This window comes from Pelecanus crispus, chromosome 16 (assembly GCF_030463565.1).
Source record: "Pelecanus crispus isolate bPelCri1 chromosome 16, bPelCri1.pri, whole genome shotgun sequence".
NCBI classification, from domain to species: Eukaryota; Metazoa; Chordata; class Aves; order Pelecaniformes; family Pelecanidae; genus Pelecanus; species Pelecanus crispus.
Window position 1 is genome coordinate 4,318,654 of NC_134658.1, and position 17,136 is coordinate 4,335,789.

A 17,136-nucleotide genomic window follows, 5' to 3' on the forward strand; every position below is an offset into this window, starting at 1 on the left:
TCTGTGCTTGGGGATGCGCCCGTGTAGCAAGGATGCTCAGCGAGGATGCTCGGCAAGGATGCTCAGGAGGATTCAGGCTGTGGGCTTTCTGTTGGGTGGCTGCTGCTGAAAGCAAGAGCTGGAGCCTGGTGCGCTCACCCGAAACCAGTACTGGGGTGTACACGGGACCTATAGCCGGAGCTGGAGCCGGTGATGCAAATTCCCATGAGCTAAAAGCCTTCTGACACGTGCACGGTGCTATTTAATTCAAACCTCAAAGTCATCTCCAAATCAGCGGCTTGGAAGAGGGAAGGGGGAAACCACTTTGCCAGCACAGGCCAAGCCATGAAAAGAAATTTGGCGTATTGTGCCTGATGACACGTACTTGGCGGCGTGGAGTTGCCACAAATAACCACTCTTAGAGTTGGCAGCCTTTGCAGAGCTCCCAGCTCGCTTAAATGTAGTTAAAATTGCCTTCATCTTGCAAACAGGCATGGCTGGGTGGGTTTGCCCTGCCTGGAAGATGGGCCAGGCAGTCATCAAGCCCCCTTTTCCTCTTTCCCTTTGGTCTGTGTCATGGTGCTGCTGGGTTTTCTGGAGGAGCTTTTCCCTCCCTTTGCAAGACCCAAGGTATCCCCAAAGTTTTATATTGCAATTCCCCTGGGGCCGTGCATGCCAGGAGGATGCATTTGTGGGAGGGAGATGAGCTAAATTCCCCAGCCCTGCTCTTCCCTCGGCGTAGGAGCATCTTCACCGCGTTTAAAACAGCCTCGTGGCAAAGGGGTTGGGGAGGTCATCCCTCTTGGCGGGGCTTTTTTCTGTGCAAGGAGTATTTAGGGTTTGGTCCTAACCCTGGCTAAGGGTCTGAGGTTTAGGGGTGGATACGGGCATCACTACCGGTGGACAGAGGAGTCTCGATGGGGTCGTCTAAGTTGGATGTTGGGTTTTGTTGCTGGAGGAGACCAGGCTACAGCAATATATATATGAGATGGGGAATACGGTGCTGTTTAAGTCTAATGCGGTGCGTACGTGATGTGGGCATCTCTTTCCAGCTTAAACCAAGGTGCAGAAGACATCAGCCCAGCCTGTATTAATGCACTTTTCTTTTGTGTCTCCTTGTTCAGACTGAAGGACCTCGAGGTGGCCAAGCTGGGGGACTCTGATGTCCACGTCAAGATGTTGGCAGCCCCCATCAATCCCGCCGACATCAATATGATCCAAGGTAACGCGCCGGCTGCATCTTTTTTGCATATTGATTCTTGCATGATGCTCCCGGCAGGTTGTTTCAGGGGATTTGGAGCCGGCTCCTGGGATGGGGAGGTCTGGGGTATGATGGGCTCCACAGCTCACCTCCAGCTTCCCGGCAGGGACCTACGCCATCCTGTCCCCGCTGCCGGCCGTGGGAGGGAGCGAAGGCGTCGGGGAAGTGCTGGAGGTTGGGCCTCGTGTGGCAGCTCTGAAACCTGGGGACTGGGTCATCCCAGCGGGCCACGGACTCGGTGAGTGTGCACCCCGGCGTCCTCGGTGCCGGGAGCCACGGCACGGCTGGGTCCTTGCTCAGCGGTGAGGTCCTCCTGTGCAACCCCCTGCCTGCAAAGCATCTTCTCAGGGGACTTTTGGGATGCTCGAGCCCACCAGGAGCTGCCCAAGCTCTGTGACGGAGCAGAGAGCAGACCCATGGTCGTGCCCTCATGCGAACCGATGCTTCGGGAGCTGGCGCGGGGATTTTGGGGGTCCTGGAGCAAAACCATTTCTCTCCAAAGCACCATCTTTGCTGGGTGTGGGTAGAGCCACGTGTATCTCCACTTAGAGCAATTACATCTAATCGAATGTGACTTAAAATGAAGAAAAAAGCTCCATTAGAGAATGTTCCGGGCGAGGGAAGCAGCAGTTGGAACCCATTTAGTGCCGTATTAGCCTGAGCATAAATGTAATGGGCTGGATTGTCTCAGACAGGAAGCATCGGGGTAACAGCTGGAGCTGCACAAAGACCTCTTCATTTCTTACCTGTTTATATCTTGGTCTCGAGTTTTATTCTTTCTGCCACGTATTTTTATTTTTAATGGGTTGGGTGTTGTTTTTTTTAAAAGCGAGCTCGGTACCTGATCCCCAGCCACAGCGAGTGATGCTGCTGGTCCTCAGCAGATGCAGGGGGGCCCCGGGGAAGGATGGGGGTCCGCAGGGAAGGGGACACATGCCATGCAAAAGCCCGCAGCGCTTCCAAGAGGAGCGGTAGCGATGCCATTGCTTATGCTAAACTTGACTTTAGAAATAATCTACTTTTCCGCAGCATAGACCCTTTATGGGGCTTCTGCGCCATTATAGAGCATCGCAGCAATCTGTGCTTCTCTGGAAACAACCGCGTTTTGTCACATCTGCTGAGAGCTGCTTTAAAGACCGGGGATAAAGCATTTAACCTGTGCAAGGTCATGGTTACATCTCATTATCGTTTTCTCCTTAACAGTGCTCTGATGGGAAAGCACAGGAATTTATTTTCCAACAAATGTCTCTTGTGCTCCTCCAATATGCCAATGGCCAGAAAAATTGTCGGTTCTGGTTTAGTGTAACAGCTTGTTCCTTGCCTATTTCTTCTTAAAAGGCTTTTTTGCTTAATGGGAGAAGGAAAGCTATCTAGTTAAGATCCAAATGTGATGCTTTTAAACATAAAAAAAGTGAATGGATGATAGGGGGTTAAATCAGATATAAATATAGAGGGAGTAAATCGAACTAAATTGGCTTTGAATATATGGGCTCATCCATAGGATGGGGAGCGTTTCCGTTCGCTCTGCACATGCTCCCTGCGCCCAGGGAGCCCCGGTCCCGTTACCCCTCTGGGAAATTATCACACTTTGCTGGGTAATAAATCTCGGTGGGCAGCGGGGAATCCATCCCCTGCCTCTCGCAATATTTTGGCCGTACCCATATGGGAAAATGTTTCATAATTCACTCTCCAGGATTTAGACAGTGCGTGGCGTGGCGATGCTCCCACGGCCGGTGCTAAGGCTATGGCATGAGTTGAGGTCTCATAACATTTTCCTTTCCTTGCCCCCCTTCCTGCCGCGCTGCCTGCGATGCTGCCGGTGCCCCAGGGACGTGGCGGACGCAGGGGGTGTTCCCCGAGGAGACGCTGCTGAAGGTGCCCAGCGACATCCCGGTGCTGTGCGCCGCCACGCTGAGCGTCAACCCCTGCACGGCGTACCGCATGCTGGCCGACTTCGAGACCCTGGCGCCGGGTACGGCTTTGCTGGGTGGAAAGAAATCCGGGTGGATTTGCCAGTCAATTCTGCAATGAAAATCTGAATTTATTTATATCCAGGTGACTCCGTCATCCAGAACGCCGCCAACAGCGGCGTGGGCCAGGCTGTTATCCAGATTGCCAAAGCCTCCGGCGTAAAGACCATCAACGTGGTGAGGGACAGGTGAGTCCCCGGGGAAGGGAGAAGGTCTCCTGCAGAGCAGGAGCTGCCCTCGGCGTGGGCTGGAGGCTGGCGGGAGGTCGGGCAAGTTTGGGGGCAGGATCTGGTCCTCCTATCCACCCAACCTAGGATTTTCTCCCATGGGTCAGCCTGCAACGCGTGTGCTCCTCCAAGGGGTCCTCCGGGCTCTGCCCTGTTGTCCCCAAGCTATGTCTGAGCAGGAGGGAGGAGAAGGTGTCACTCTGCTTTCTGGCTCATTGGGTCCTTCTGTTATTTTTTTCCTCCCCCAGACCTGATCTCCCGCAGCTGGTGGAGAGGCTGATGGCCCTGGGCGCAGACCATGTCGTCACAGAGGAGATGCTGAGAAAGCCAGAGATGAAGGATATATTTAAGGTACCTTAATGCTGATCCCACTGGAGAGACCATCCGGGACTGTCCCTGTGGTTCAGCGCTGCGGGGAAGGGCACAGGGATGGTGGGAAGGACAAATCTCTCTCTGGATGAGGATTTGGCCCCAGAAGTTGAGGGCTTCTGATGCTACCACATAGATTTTAGCTCTATGACCCTTAGCTGGCCCCAGGTAAATGTTGAGGTTAAGGCAGTTGCTCCCTCAAGAACTGCGGTCCCATCCTCAAAAGGAGCCCTAAAATTTGGCTACCTTCGTAATAAACTCTTGCAGAGCATCCCGAAGCCCCGGCTCGCCCTGAACTGCGTCGGAGGCAAAAGCACTACGGAGATGCTGCGGCATCTGCAGTAAGTTTGGCTGGGTGGTCGCTTGGGCACGGGCTTGGGGACAGCAGCCGGCACCAGAGGGTCCTGCTCCAGAGCCCCTGGCATGCAAGAGGTGGCCAGAGGCGTTGTTAGCTGATGTTGGTCATCATTGAAGTTTTGGAGAGGGGAGATGAGTGGAGAAGAAGTGGTTTTGGAAAATAGCAGTGACTTAAAGTTAACCCATCATCACTGTGCATCTCAAACGCTGCCAGTGGCTGGAGGCAGCTGAGGTCCAGATGTGAAGGTCCACCAGGTCCTGGCCAGGTATAACTGGTGTATTTAGCTGCAAATGCAGCCAATGGTGCATGGGAGCGAGAGGGGAGCTCTGGGAAGCGGAGTCTGAGGGGTAACTGGGGGAGCCCTTGCTGCGAGAACAGCCCCGTCGGTACAGCGGTGGGGTCGGGTACGGCAGAGAGGCAGGTTGCAAGGTCAAAGCCGCACGTTGGGGACCGCATAACCGAATACCCCTTCCTCTTCCAGGCCCAAAGGGACCGTGGTCACCTACGGGGGGATGGCAAAGCAGCCCGTGATGGTGCCTACGGTGAGTACTGGAGATGCTCTTGGGTTCCCTCAGGGCATGTCCCCTGTGCCCGCTGCGGATGTCCCCGTCCCCTTGGCACCGCAGGAGCTCGGCTCTCGCCTGCCTGCAGCGAGAGGGTTCATCTGCTGCTGCTGTCAGCTGCTTGGATGTCAAATGCAGAGCCTCCAACCTTCTTTTTTTGTAACTGGTGGGGTCCAATACTGGACAAGTGGCTTTGCATCGCAGCGCAAGTCTCCTGGCTTTATTTATGGAGGATTTGGGCTGCTGTGAAATCCCAGCGGGGAAATGGCCCCGCAGACACCAAGCATCAAACCTGCCCCCTGACTCCACGCCTCCGAGTCGCATCTCTGCATCCCGCTGTGCCCTGACTCACAAGTGGGAGCGCTAATGAAGGAATCACAGAATCATTGAATCGTTTAGGTTGGAAAAGACCTTTAAGATCATCCAGTCCAACCATCAACCCAACACCCCCATGTCCACTAAACCACGTCCCAAAGTGCCACATCTACCTGCTTTTTGAACCCCGTCTCCAGGGATGGGGACTCCCCCACCTCTCTGGGCAGCCTGTTCCAATGCTTGGCCACTCTTTCAGTAAAGAAATTTTTCCTAATACCCAATCTAAACCTCCCCTGGCGCAGCTTGAGCCCATTTCCTCTCGTCCCATCGCTTGTTCCTTGGGAGAAGAGCCCGACCCCCCTCCCTGCCCCCTCCTGCCAGGAGCTGCAGAGCGATCAGGTCTCCCCTCAGCCTCCTCTTCTCCAGGCTGAGCACCCCCAGCTCCCTCAGCCGCTCCCCACCAGCCCTGAGCTCCAGACCCTTCCCCAGCTCCGTTGCCCTTCTCTGGACACGCTCCAGCACCCCAATGTCTTTCTTGTAGTGGGGGGCCCAAAACTGGACACAGCATTCCAGGTGCGGCCTCACCAGCACTGAGCACAGGGGGACGATCCCTGCCCTGCTCCCGCTGGCCACACTATTCCTGACACAAGCCAGGGAGCAAGGAGCCTCATCGCCACCTTCTGCCGCTGTCACGCTGGGAGGGAACGGGTCTCACCCGGGTGCACGGCTCCCTCTCTCCGCAGAGCGCGTTCATCTTCCGGGACTTGCGGCTCCGTGGCTTCTGGATGACCCAGTGGAAGAAGGACCACGCGCAGGGTGAGCCAGATAGGTGCCAGGGATGGCACCGGTGCGGCAGGTCGGCACAGGAACGGGTGCCAAACCACCACACCGGCGCCGTCCTCTGTTCTTACTCGTGTCATGGGTGCTGATAGTCCTTGGGGCGGCTGAAATGCAGGCGCTGGGTGGTGTGGCTCGGGCAGGGACCGCGGCGTGCCACCGTGCCGGGGGCTCTTGCCACATGCCCGAGCTGGGAGCAAATCGCACCCCGGCGTCCCCGGGACCCCATGCAGCTTCAGGCGGGTGTTTGCCTGGGGGCGGTCGGCGGCTCTGGCACGGCGCAGGCGCGGGACACGCGGCAGCGAGAGCTCCCTCCTTGCCTTGCAGACCAGAAGAGCCTGGCCAGCATGGTGGACGCCTTGTGCCAGCTCGTCCGGAGGGGGCAGCTCACTGCGCCGGCCTGCACCGAGGTCCCGCTCCAGGACTACAAGGCAGCACTGGAGGCATCCATGAAGCCCTTCACGTCCTCGAAGCAGATCCTCCTCCTCTGACCCCCCGAGACCTCGGCTTGTGGGTGGCAGCGGGCTGAGCCCGGTGCTGCTCCACCACAGCCAAGCTTTCCCTTGCTGCCTTGTCTGCAGACGAGAGATGCTTAGGGGAAAAAAGCCCTCCAGATCCATTGATTTTGATTTTTTTTTTTTTTTTTTAAACTTTTGGGTGCCCACTTAAAAGTTTTAAAAGCCTCTGCAGCTTTGCACGGACGGCAGCGTGCGTTATTGCTTCTGGAGGGATGCTGCAATCTTGCTTTAGCTGGCGTGAGTTTGGGTGCAAGAGACAGCTCAGGGAGCCCAGGGACGGCGGCTCGCTCAGCTCAGGGTGTCAAAAGAGCAGCAGTTCCCCCTCGCACGTGTTTTTGGGGCTGAGGGGGCTGCACTGCCGCCTCCTGCCTGGCTTAATAGCTGGCAATGTTGTTCTGCTGTTCGCACTGGCCCTCCAGGTGATTTTTGGCTGCTTTTGGGTGACTGCAGGGTAGCGCGGGGCTGGTCACTGCAGCTCCCAGCCGGCACGGCCCCCGCCACGCTGCTGCACCCTCTGAGCCACCTCCGTGTGACCCCTCCAGGTTCAGCAGCCAAGTGCCCCTGGGCTGGGGGCATTCCCCACATTGAATTGCAGAGAAAAAACAATTTTTTTTTTTTTTAATTTTTTTTTTTTTTTTTTTTAATTTTTCCTTGCCCAGCCCATGCAATGGTGGCAGGATGGGGGCAGCAGATGCCTGTGCTGGCTGGAGGACAAGGGCACAAAGGGCTTTTCCAGCCCTTGGGGTCACTTCATCTCAAAAATGAGCTCAAACAGAAAAAAAAAACCCCAAAAAAAAGAGAAACACCAAGTTACCAAGTACCAGCCAGTGTGCCGCACCAGCGGGAGCTGTAAGGCACCACCGTCCCTTCGGGGACAGCCCTGGGTGGTGGCATTCAAGGTGGGGACAGGACTCACCCCTACGGTCCCAGCCGGACACGTGCAGGGCAAGGGGGGCTTTTTGCAATACCTGGACTTGAATTCAGTTTTGCTGCTGTTCCTGCTGCCACTACTGATCGTGACGAGAACCTCTTGGAAATCGATGTCTAATATATATATATTTTTTTAAGATGCTGCCAATAAATGTTTCTGTGCTCAGTCCAGCATGTGAGGGTGGGCAGGGGATGCGCGGCATCGAGAATGGGCAAACCCAATGCACCAGGGTCCCTTGCTGCCTGGCCCTTTCCCTGTCCTAAATCCCGGGGATTTCCCATCCTGTAAAGCTTTAATTACAATTGCACGTAAGCAGTTAGCATCCTGCTAACAGCAGCTGCAGGATGGATGTGGTTTTGGGCAGACAGGGCTGGCTCTGCCACGTTAGCACCTGTCGGGCACCAAATCCAGCATTTCTTACCCCAGATCTGTGCCCCAAGACAGACAGACACATTTTTCCCCCCAGTTAGTGCAGTGGGAAGGATGAGGCTCATCCTCAGGGCAACAGGGCAGGGGGACAAGAGCCATGAGTCCCTTCAAAAGCCATTTTGAAGCAGCACACTGGTCACTTTAATTTCAATTTTTGGTCTTGATTACAATATTCAGCAGGGGGGGAAGCTGCTGGTGATGTCCTTCAGCTCCGTGGCCAGCAAAGCCAAGGAGCGAGGGGCCGGTGCCTGGGTGGGGGGGTGCCTGCCTGGCCTTTTGAGGTCCATTGCAAGCGGCAGAGAAACTCCGGGTTATTTATTCCCCCCCAAACTGTCAGTCAGCCGTAGCCCTCTGCTTGCCCCTGGGTTCAGGGTTGGAAGAGGATGGTTCGGTCCTGAGCTGCAAGGGGATGAGATGCTGTAAGCACGATGCACGCCTGTACCCCTCCTTCCCCCGGCGGCTCCACCAGTAGAGCCAGAGCCGCAACCAGTCTCATCCATGCTTGCAAGAAGAGTGAAAATCCCAGAGATGTGCTATAAAGCTTCGTAAAACCCCGTGGCAGAATAATGGGGGGAGAAACTCCTTGTGCTCCTGCTCGGGAGCAAGGTTGGGCTCTACTCAACCCTATTAGACAGTGAAGAATCCACATGGCAGCACTTCTAAAAAAACCCATGGTTTAAGACAACTTGCTGAAGGATGGGTGGGATCTTGGCAACATGGCTGCTCATGGCTTGGACAGGCACACTCTTCACTGGGTACAAAACTGGCTGGATGACCAGGCCCGAGTCTAGTCTACCCTTTTGAGTCCAGTCTACCCTTGACTGGTTTAGAGTGGACTTGGTAGTGTAGGTTAATGGTTGGACTGGATGATCTTAAAGGTCTTTTCCAACCCAAACGATTCGATGAAGAGTTGTGGTGAACGGAGTTAAATCCAGCTGGCAGCCGGTCACAGGTGGTGTTCCCCAGGGCGCAGTGCTGGGCCCAGTTCTGTTTGATGTCTTTATCAGTGATCTGGAGGAGGGCATTGGGTGCGCCCTCAGTGAGTTTGCAGATGGCACCGAGTTGGGTGGGAGTGTCGATCTGCTGGGGGGGAGGATGGCCCTGCAGAGGGACCTGGCCAGGCTGGGCCGATGGGCCGAGGCCAACTGTGTGAGGTTCAACAAGGCCAAGTGCCGGGTCCTGCACTTGGGTCACAACAACCCCATGCAGCGCTGCAGGCTTGGGGAGGAGTGGCTGGAAAGCTGCCTGGCCGAAAAGGGCCTGGGGGTGTTGGTCGACAGCGGCTGAACATGAGCCAGCAGTGTGCCCAGGTGGCCAAGGTGGCCAACAGCATCCTGGCTTGTGTCAGGAATAGCGTGGCCAGCAGGAGCAGGGCAGGGATCATCCCCCTGTGCTCGGCGCTGGTGAGGCCGCACCTGGAATGCTGTGTCCAGTTTTGGGCCCTCAGTACAAGGACATTGGGGTGCTGGAGCGTGTCCAGGGAAGGGCAGCGGAGCTGGTGAAGGGTCTGGAGCACAGGGCTGGTGGGGAGCGGCTGAGGGGGCTGGGGGTGCTCAGCCTGGAGAAGAGGAGGCTGAGGGGAGGCCTGAGTGCGGCCTGGCAGTGCTGAGAGGGGCTGCAGGAAGGGGGGGGGACAGACCCTTTAACAGGGCCTGCTGCGACAGGACAGGAGTAATGGGTTTAAACTAAAGAACAGATTTAGACTGGATCTAACGAAGAAATTGTTTACACTGAGGGTGGTGAGGCACTGGCACAGGTTGCCCAGAGAGGCAGTGGAGGCCCCATCCCTGGAAAAAAAATGAAAAAAAATAGAAGTTCAACTATTTCCTTCCCACATCCCGGTGGATTGTTTTGCGCACCCCGCTTTGGAGACCACTGGCTTCGAAAACCGGAGTGAGGAATGATCTGGGTGTCCTCTGCTGGAGGCCGTGTTACAAGCCCAGAAGTCTTCAACCCCTGGTTTGGTGGGAGCGCCGTCCCCCTCTCTGGATCAGCGTTTTTGACATTTGTGATGTCATCAGGCGTGTTTCCGTCTGTGAACGTTGCTCGAACGAGTGTTCCCACTTTGATCGGCTTCTCAGTGACTTTGTGCAGACCTGGAGAGCTCTCAGACGCTACTGAAGATCTCCGATTTCCGTAACCCAAGCCACCGACTCAGCGATACCTATGCCTAAGTCATCGGGACAAGGCGTGAGCTGAAATACATTTGTCTGCTGCTTCCCGCTGCCACTTGAATTGGCTGTTGTCCTCTTCATCTGGCGTGCAGATGCTTAACTTGGGAGGTGGAATCACATACTCAGCTCTCTTACCTTGGGACCTAAATGAGGGAAACTTTCCACGATCGGACTGTGGTGTGTGGTGCTGCATGTTTACTGTGAACCTAGGAAATTGTGATGTACTTTCTCATGAGCACTGTGATTTTTTGGCGTCAACAGCTGTGAAGTGTGGAGGGTCCTGTAGAGCAGGAGTTACGGGTCTGCTCTCACCAAAACACGAAATTCCCTGTTCTGTGGAAAGGAAGGGGATCATGAAGCGGCATCTCGTTGAAATGCTTTGGTGAAAGCCTCTTCTGTAAAGGAAGCCTCAGTAAATGGTGATGGGAGAGGTTCTTCCTCCGGTGAGTCCAATGTGTGACTCCCGTAGGAGAGATTTACCGCTCTGCCAGCTGCAATGCCGTAGTTGTCCCAGAGGTGATGCAGGATGGGCAGGAGAAGCCCATGTGCGCTCCCTGCAGCCCCGCTGGCCCTGGCCCCTGGTCTGAGCTGGGGGAGGACGGGGCATGGACCCCCCAAGAGCTCTGAGGGATTGGTTTGGTTTGAGTGGCCCTGGGAGCTGGTGCAGCTCCTGGATTAGCCCCAGGCTGGCCTTTTGCGGGGTTTTGCTGAGTGCAGGGCTAGTGCCTGGGGCCTTTGGCTTGCGTGGGCTGGAGCCAAACCCTTCGTGTCCCTGAAGGCAACCCCCCGCCCGGGTGTCGAGACGGCGACTGTGAGACTGTAGAGACAGGACAAGGCAACTTGAAAGGATTTATTATTGAGAACAACAAACAATGTATTATTCCTTATTCCTATACTAATGTATTTCTACCTCTATGGCCTTACTTGCTACCTAGGATCTGTGCTATTTCTAGCCCAGCCCCTGCTGGGGTCCAACCCCATTGCCCTCAGCTGCGGTGTTTGGTCCGCAGGCGCAGGTTGGGCAGTGGCGGTGGGTTGGAGCTTGGCCGTGCGGTGGCCCTGGCACGGGAAGGGCAGAAGCTGCTGCCAGAACGGCCACCACAAACCACGGAGCGCAGAAAGGAGGCAGGCCAGCCCCGGGGACCTGCGCAGCAGCTAAATTTGTCCGCCCAGATGGAAGCGCGGGGCGTCCCACGGCTGGTGCGAGGGGACTGTTTGGGGCAGGGGGAGTGACACGGCGTGGCGAAGCCGTGGATGGAGCAGGAGCCGCCTCCTGGGTGCCAGCGGGGCTGTGGCTGCAGTGCCGTTTTGGTGGGGATGGACCGGCACTGCCCGTCTGGGCGGTTGTGTCAGCCCCTGGCTCGGTGGGTGTGGAGCTGGTGGTTGCCGATGTCTGGGTGTTGTTCTCCTCCTCCTCCTCCTCCTCCGCTACCGCCAGCTGAGCATCAGGTCGTCGTCTCCTCCTCGGGTGCTCTTGCTTCGCCTTGGGGCCCGGCGGGGATGCAGCTGGGGCTCTCGTTCTTTCGCCGCCACCTTGCATGCACATCCTGAGGAGGTTGGGGTAATCTCTCCTAAAAAAGGGGCTGTAGTAGAAGAGCAGCTACAAAATGCAAAGGAGAACAGTTAGCTGCCATCATTGCAAGGAGGAGGAAGACAGAGATCCGATAACTAAGCATCTGCATCAGCAAAGACAAACTTGGGTATTAAAAAGGTCTCTCCGGGGCATTTTAAGCCTTGAGTTTTGGCTGAATAAAATGTTAGGATATGGTTTTGTTAAGTAAAAACCACCCTTGTGTTTCTGGCATTTGGGAGCAGAGAAGTGTAGGATTTTCAAAAGCTTAAAAACTGATGGAGAGACCCCAATACCGCTAGTTTTCACTAGTGGTACCACACCACTCAGCGTGGAATGGCCATGTCAGGAATAATGCAGATGCTGACGTGTATCTTGTCAGCATTCAGCAGGTGCCACAAGAAGATTTAAAGGTTTGGTGCAGCCAGATACAGCAAGCACAAAACCAGCACGATACGATGGGACTATGTTTCCGTTTCACGGATTCAAAGTCAGCAGAAATAACCAAAATCAATTTTGTCAGCATTTCTGCTCCTGCGAAATCCTGCGCTGGGAATTCCTGAAAATGACCCGTGAGACAAAACCAGGCCATTTGTTCCCATCCCCATCTTCTGCCTTGTAAAGGTTTATTTTATCTGAGCATGAACGTCTCCCCTTGGAAGATCCCAAGGAATCTTTTGTGCGCGGAGGAACCGACGTACCTTGCCCAGAGCAGAACCTGCTGCTGCTACTGCTTGCAGCTCCTCGATGGAGGCAGATAGGAGAGAATCCCCTTCCATTTTGCAGAAGCCATGGAGGTTAAGCTGGAGAATGAAGCCTCGCATGGACTCGGTCTCAAAGATCCTCAGGGGTCCCCTCCTCCCCAGCACTTCCTTTCTGAAGAGTTTTTCTGCGATCACGACGCAGTTTCCATCGTCGCCCCACCAGATTGACTTGAAGCGATGGCTGCCGACGATCTTCCAGAGCTTCTTGAGGAACAGGCGGGCTGAAGCCGGGTTGGTCTTGGCGCAGATCTCCTCCCAGAACTGATAGCGTATGATGGGGACCCAGGACTCATCAGGCAAACCTCGCAGGGCGTTTTCTTCTGCGAGAGGTCCGGTGGCAGCATCCCAGGATGTCCCCATGTCACCTCCTGGATGGTCAGGAGAAGTTGAAGCCGCCCACCAATCTGGCTCCTCCGGGTCGGGAGCTCGGGATGTCTCTGGTGAAGGCGACTCCCTTTTATCTTCTTATTTCACAGCTTGGCTGCAACTTCCAGCGGTGGCCCTTTCCCCGCCAGCCAGGCTTGGTCCTGCCAGTCAGCAGGATGTCTGGCCGTGGTGCCGGCTCCCTGCGAAGTTCTCCAGCGTCACGGTGACGCCTGTGTTGCATCACGGTGACATCACAGCGTGGCGCCCGTCTCCTGGCAACAGGAAGTGGAAGACAGAAGAAATTGCTGAAAAGCCCTATTTTCTTTTCATGGGGAGAGCTGTTTTGAGCCAAGAAGTAAATCTAACTGTATCTGCATTTGGCACGTCCTGCTGGGGCAGTGCTGCGTCCTGTTGCCCCTGGGAGTTGGTGCCCAGGGAGGGATGGGGAAAGCTGCAACATTGGGCATCAAAATGCCCCAGACCTGAAGTTTTTCCCTCGGACACCTTCCCCCCGTGCAGAAATGCCCGTAGCCTCTTCTACGGAATAACCCCCGCTCTGTGACTTCAGTAGCGCTGCTTCTGTGACTTCAGTAGCGCTGCTTCTGTCGTGGCTGTCCATGTACCCAGGCGGTGCTCTCAGCTTTCAGCAGGCTCTCTGCACTGCTCCGTAGGATGAACTGTAAGTGAAATGCCACCTAAATATATTTTGCAATTGAAATAAACTGGTGCACCAGCTCAGAACAAGGATTTTGGTTATTTCTTGCATGGCCATGGTGCAGCACCACGCTGTGCCTCAGGTAATGCCATCCCCCAGCTTAGCATCCCGCAATTTTGGAGTCAATGCAATATTTTTTCTTTCCCATAGGGACTTTTTGAGTATCGCCGGTGGAGAGTGGTAAACGGCTGCTCTGCTCCACGGCTGCCTTTTGCTGATGGCAGAGAAGAGCTGCAAGCGGCACGTTTACCTCCCTGGAGGGTGACGTGCGATGGAAAACGCCAATATGTAAAATTACTGCTGCAGGGGGGAGTCTCGCTCCTCCAGCTCAGCTTTTGGGAGTGAAAAGGGAGAGTTAAGAATTGTACCGTCATTTTTAGGCTTTTCCTGGGTCTGGGGGGGTGAGGAGAAGGGCAGTCGGGCAGGGACCTTACTCAAGGTTGGAGGGCGCTCCTCTCCAACTGCGTTTGCTTTTGGAAGAGCAAACCCCTTCGCAATTAAAACTCACAGCCCATGTTAGCAGCTAAATTCGCTGGCCCATATTAAAGCCATTTTATTCCCTTGTAACCCCTTGCACTCAGACCTCCCTTAGACAAGAGCAAACCAAGAAGCCTGCTAGACGTAACCCGTGATAAACTCCTTGCCAGCACCTGCCCTCTGCTCTCCCATCACTATTAAACCCCCCAATATTTTGCATTTTCATTATCCCCGCAGCAAAGCCGCCAGTGCTGGAGGCAGGGCAGCATCGCGTGCCCCAGTGCTTTCGTGATCAACAAATAAACTGGGCAAAAAAGCAAGAAAAGGACTTTGAGATCGTTAAGAGCACTATTAAGCATGACATAAACCAGAAAAATTAATGCAAAGCTTTTATCCCCCTTGTTTATTTGACTCGGCAATAAAACCTAACAAGCTTTAGAGAACTCTCTTACTTTCACAAAATGTTCCCGAGTGCTTACTCCTACACCAGGGCACGAAGGAATCAATAATTAAATTTAACTCTACTTGTCAAACGAGCCGGATCGCAGTTGGAAATCCAGTTGCTGGCATTGCAGATACGTGGTATTAATTTTTTAGGGGGGTGATGGTGAGGTTTTTTTAGGGGGGTGGTGACTGCTAAAGCCGAAATGTTCCCGAGAGCCTCTGCTGGGGTTTGGTGTGATTTAGGCATCTGATGTGTCGACTGAAACGATAAAAATAAGTCCCCAAAAATGGCATTTAGGGATCTGCAAGAGGGATGTTGTTGTTCGTCAGTGGGAATGAGGAATGGCTGAGTGCAGCCAGGGATGCGGGGTGTCCCCAGGGAGGGGGGATGCTATGGGGGGACCCCTGAGCACCCCAGGGTGTGGGGATGGGGGACCCCCATCCCTGCCTGCATTTGAGGAAGGAGGAGCCCATCAGCATCCGGCGTATTGGGAAGGGGGCACCCCACAAGCCCCTGCCATATAGGGGACCCCATAAGCACCCTGGCACGTACGGGACCCCCACCCTTCCACCACTGGCATAGAATCATGGAATCGTTTAGGTTGGAAAAGCCCTTTAAGATCACCCAGTCCAACCATTAACCCAACACTGCCAAGTCCACCACCAAACCAGTTAAGGGGAGAGGAATAATGTCATGTTTCCTGGCTTGGTGGCTGGATTAGTTTATAATGAAAGTAAAAACTAGGAATCTAGGAATCACTAAGGTTGGAAAGGATCTCCAAGATCATCAGTCCAACCACCAACCCAACACCCCCATGCCCACTAAACCATGTCCCAAAGTGCCACGTCTGCCCATTTTTTGAACCCCTCCAGGGATGGGGACTCCTCCACCTCTCTGGGCAACCTGTTCCAATGCTTGGCCACTCTTTCCATGAGGAAATTTCTCCCAGTATCCAACCTAAACCTCCCCTGGTGCAGCTTGAGCCCATTTCCTCTCATCCCATCGCTGGTTCCTTGGGAGAAGAGCCCGAGCCCCCTCCCTGCCCCCTCCTGCCAGGAGCTGCAGAGCGATCAGGTCTCCCCTCAGCCCCCTCCTCTCTCCAGGCTGAGCACCCCCAGCCCCCTCAGCCGCTCCCCACCACTGCTCCAAAGGGGGGATGTGCTGATGTGGGGAAGGGGGACCCCCCAAGCCCCCCGAGCCATGGGAAGTGGAGCCCCCATTGTCGCCGCGTTCCCGGGAAGGGGGACCCCCCAAGCCATGGGAAGGGGAGCCCCCATCATCGCCGTGTTCCCAGGGAGGGGACCCCCCAAGCCCCCAATCCATGGGAAGGGGAGCCCCCATCATCGCCATGTACCCAGGAAGGGGGACCCCCAAAGCCCCCCGATCCATGGGAAGGGGAGCCCCATCATCGCCGCGTTCCCGGGAAGGGGGACCCCCCCCAAGCCATGGGAAGGGGAGCCGCCATCATCGCAGCGTTCCCGGGAAGGGGACTCCCTGAGCCCCCGATCCATGGGAAGGGGAGCCCCCATCATCGCGGCGTTCCCGGGAAGGGGACCCCCGAAGCCCCCCGATCCATGGGAAGGGGAGCCCCCATCATCGCGGCGTTCCCGGGAAGGGGGACCCCCGAAGCCCCCCGATCCATGGGAAGGGGAGCCCCATCATCGCGGCGTTCCCGGGAAGGGGGACCCCCCCCAAGCCATGGGAAGGGGAGCCGCCATCATCGCAGCGTTCCCGGGAAGGGGACTCCCTGAGCCCCCGATCCATGGGAAGGGGAGCCCCCATCATCGCGGCGTTCCCGGGAAGGGGGACCCCCCCCAAGCCATGGGAAGGGGAGCCCCATCATCGCAGCGTTCCCGGGAAGGGGACTCCCTGAGCCCCCCGATCCATGGGAAGGGGAGCCCCCATCATCGCCGCGTTCCCGGGAAGGGGGACCCCCGAAGCCCCCCGATCCATGGGAAGGGGAGCCCCATCATCGCGGCGTTCCCGGGAAGGGGGACCCCCGAAGCCCCCCGATCCATGGGAAGGGGAGCCCCATCATCGCCGCGTTCCCGGGAAGGGGGACCCCCCCAAGCCATGGGAAGGGGAGCCCCCATCATCGCAGCGTTCCCGGGAAGGGGACTCCCTGAGCCCCCCGATCCATGGGAAGGGGAGCCCCCATCATCGCGGCGTTCCCGGGAAGGGGGACCCCCCCAAGCCATGGGAAGGGGAGCCCCCATCATCGCAGCGTTCCCGGGAAGGGGACTCCCTGAGCCCCCCGATCCATGGGAAGGGGAGCCCCCATCATCGCCGTGTTCCCGGGAAGGGGGACCCCCGAAGCCCCCCGATCCATGGGAAGGGGAGCCCCATCATCGCGGCGTTCCCGGGAAGGGGGACCCCCGAAGCCCCCCGATCCATGGGAAGGGGAGCCCCCATCATCGCCGCGTTCCCGGGAAGGGGGACTCCCTGAGCCCCCGATCCATGGGAAGGGGAGCCCCCATCATCGCGGCGTTCCCGGGAAGGGGGACCCCCGAAGCCCCCCGATCCATGGGAAGGGGAGCCCCATCATCGCCGCGTTCCCGGGAAGGGGACCCCCCGAGCCCCCGGCCCATCGCAAGGCGGGCCCCAACAACGCCCCGCACGCGGGGACCCCACAAGCCCCCGCGCACGGGGACAGCGGGGACCGGTGCGTGCGCGGGGGGGGGGGGGGGGGGGGGGGCGGTGGGCCCCACCGCGCCGTCCCGCAGCGCACTCCAGAGAGCGGCGTGGCCCCTTTAAGAGCCGCGAGGCCAGGCGGGGGGGCGTGGCTCTGCCGCGCCGCGCGCCGCACTTAGCGCTCCCCCTCCCCTCCCCTCCCCTCCCCGCGCGGCGCTGTGACGTTGCGGCGCCGCC

General features: G+C 56.8%; 1 protein-coding gene across 1 annotated transcript; it reads left to right on the plus strand.

Annotated features, from left to right (window-relative positions):
* Positions 1 to 1,140: 1,140 nt before the first annotated feature.
* On the plus strand, positions 1,141 to 6,370 carry MECR (mitochondrial trans-2-enoyl-CoA reductase). The gene is made up of 9 exons (XM_075722032.1): positions 1,141 to 1,201; positions 1,347 to 1,478; positions 3,069 to 3,212; positions 3,296 to 3,398; positions 3,686 to 3,788; positions 4,074 to 4,147; positions 4,646 to 4,706; positions 5,786 to 5,871; positions 6,217 to 6,370. The coding sequence occupies exons 1-9, from the start codon at positions 1,156 to 1,158 to the stop codon at positions 6,368 to 6,370; spliced, it is 903 nt and encodes a 300-aa protein (XP_075578147.1). The 5' UTR covers positions 1,141 to 1,155.
* The last annotated feature ends 10,766 nt before the right edge of the window (positions 6,371 to 17,136 follow it).

Bases quoted from the DNA above. Each gene is read 5' to 3' on its own strand.
- MECR (XM_075722032.1), top strand. From the start codon at position 1,156: ATGTTGGCAGCCCCCATCAATCCCGCCGACATCAATATGATCCAAG. The intron at 1,202-1,346 runs GTAACGCGCCGG...GCTTCCCGGCAG, and splicing joins CGACATCAATATGATCCAAG to GGACCTACGCCATCCTGTCC. The intron at 4,148-4,645 runs GTAAGTTTGGCT...TTCCTCTTCCAG, and splicing joins GAGATGCTGCGGCATCTGCA to GCCCAAAGGGACCGTGGTCA.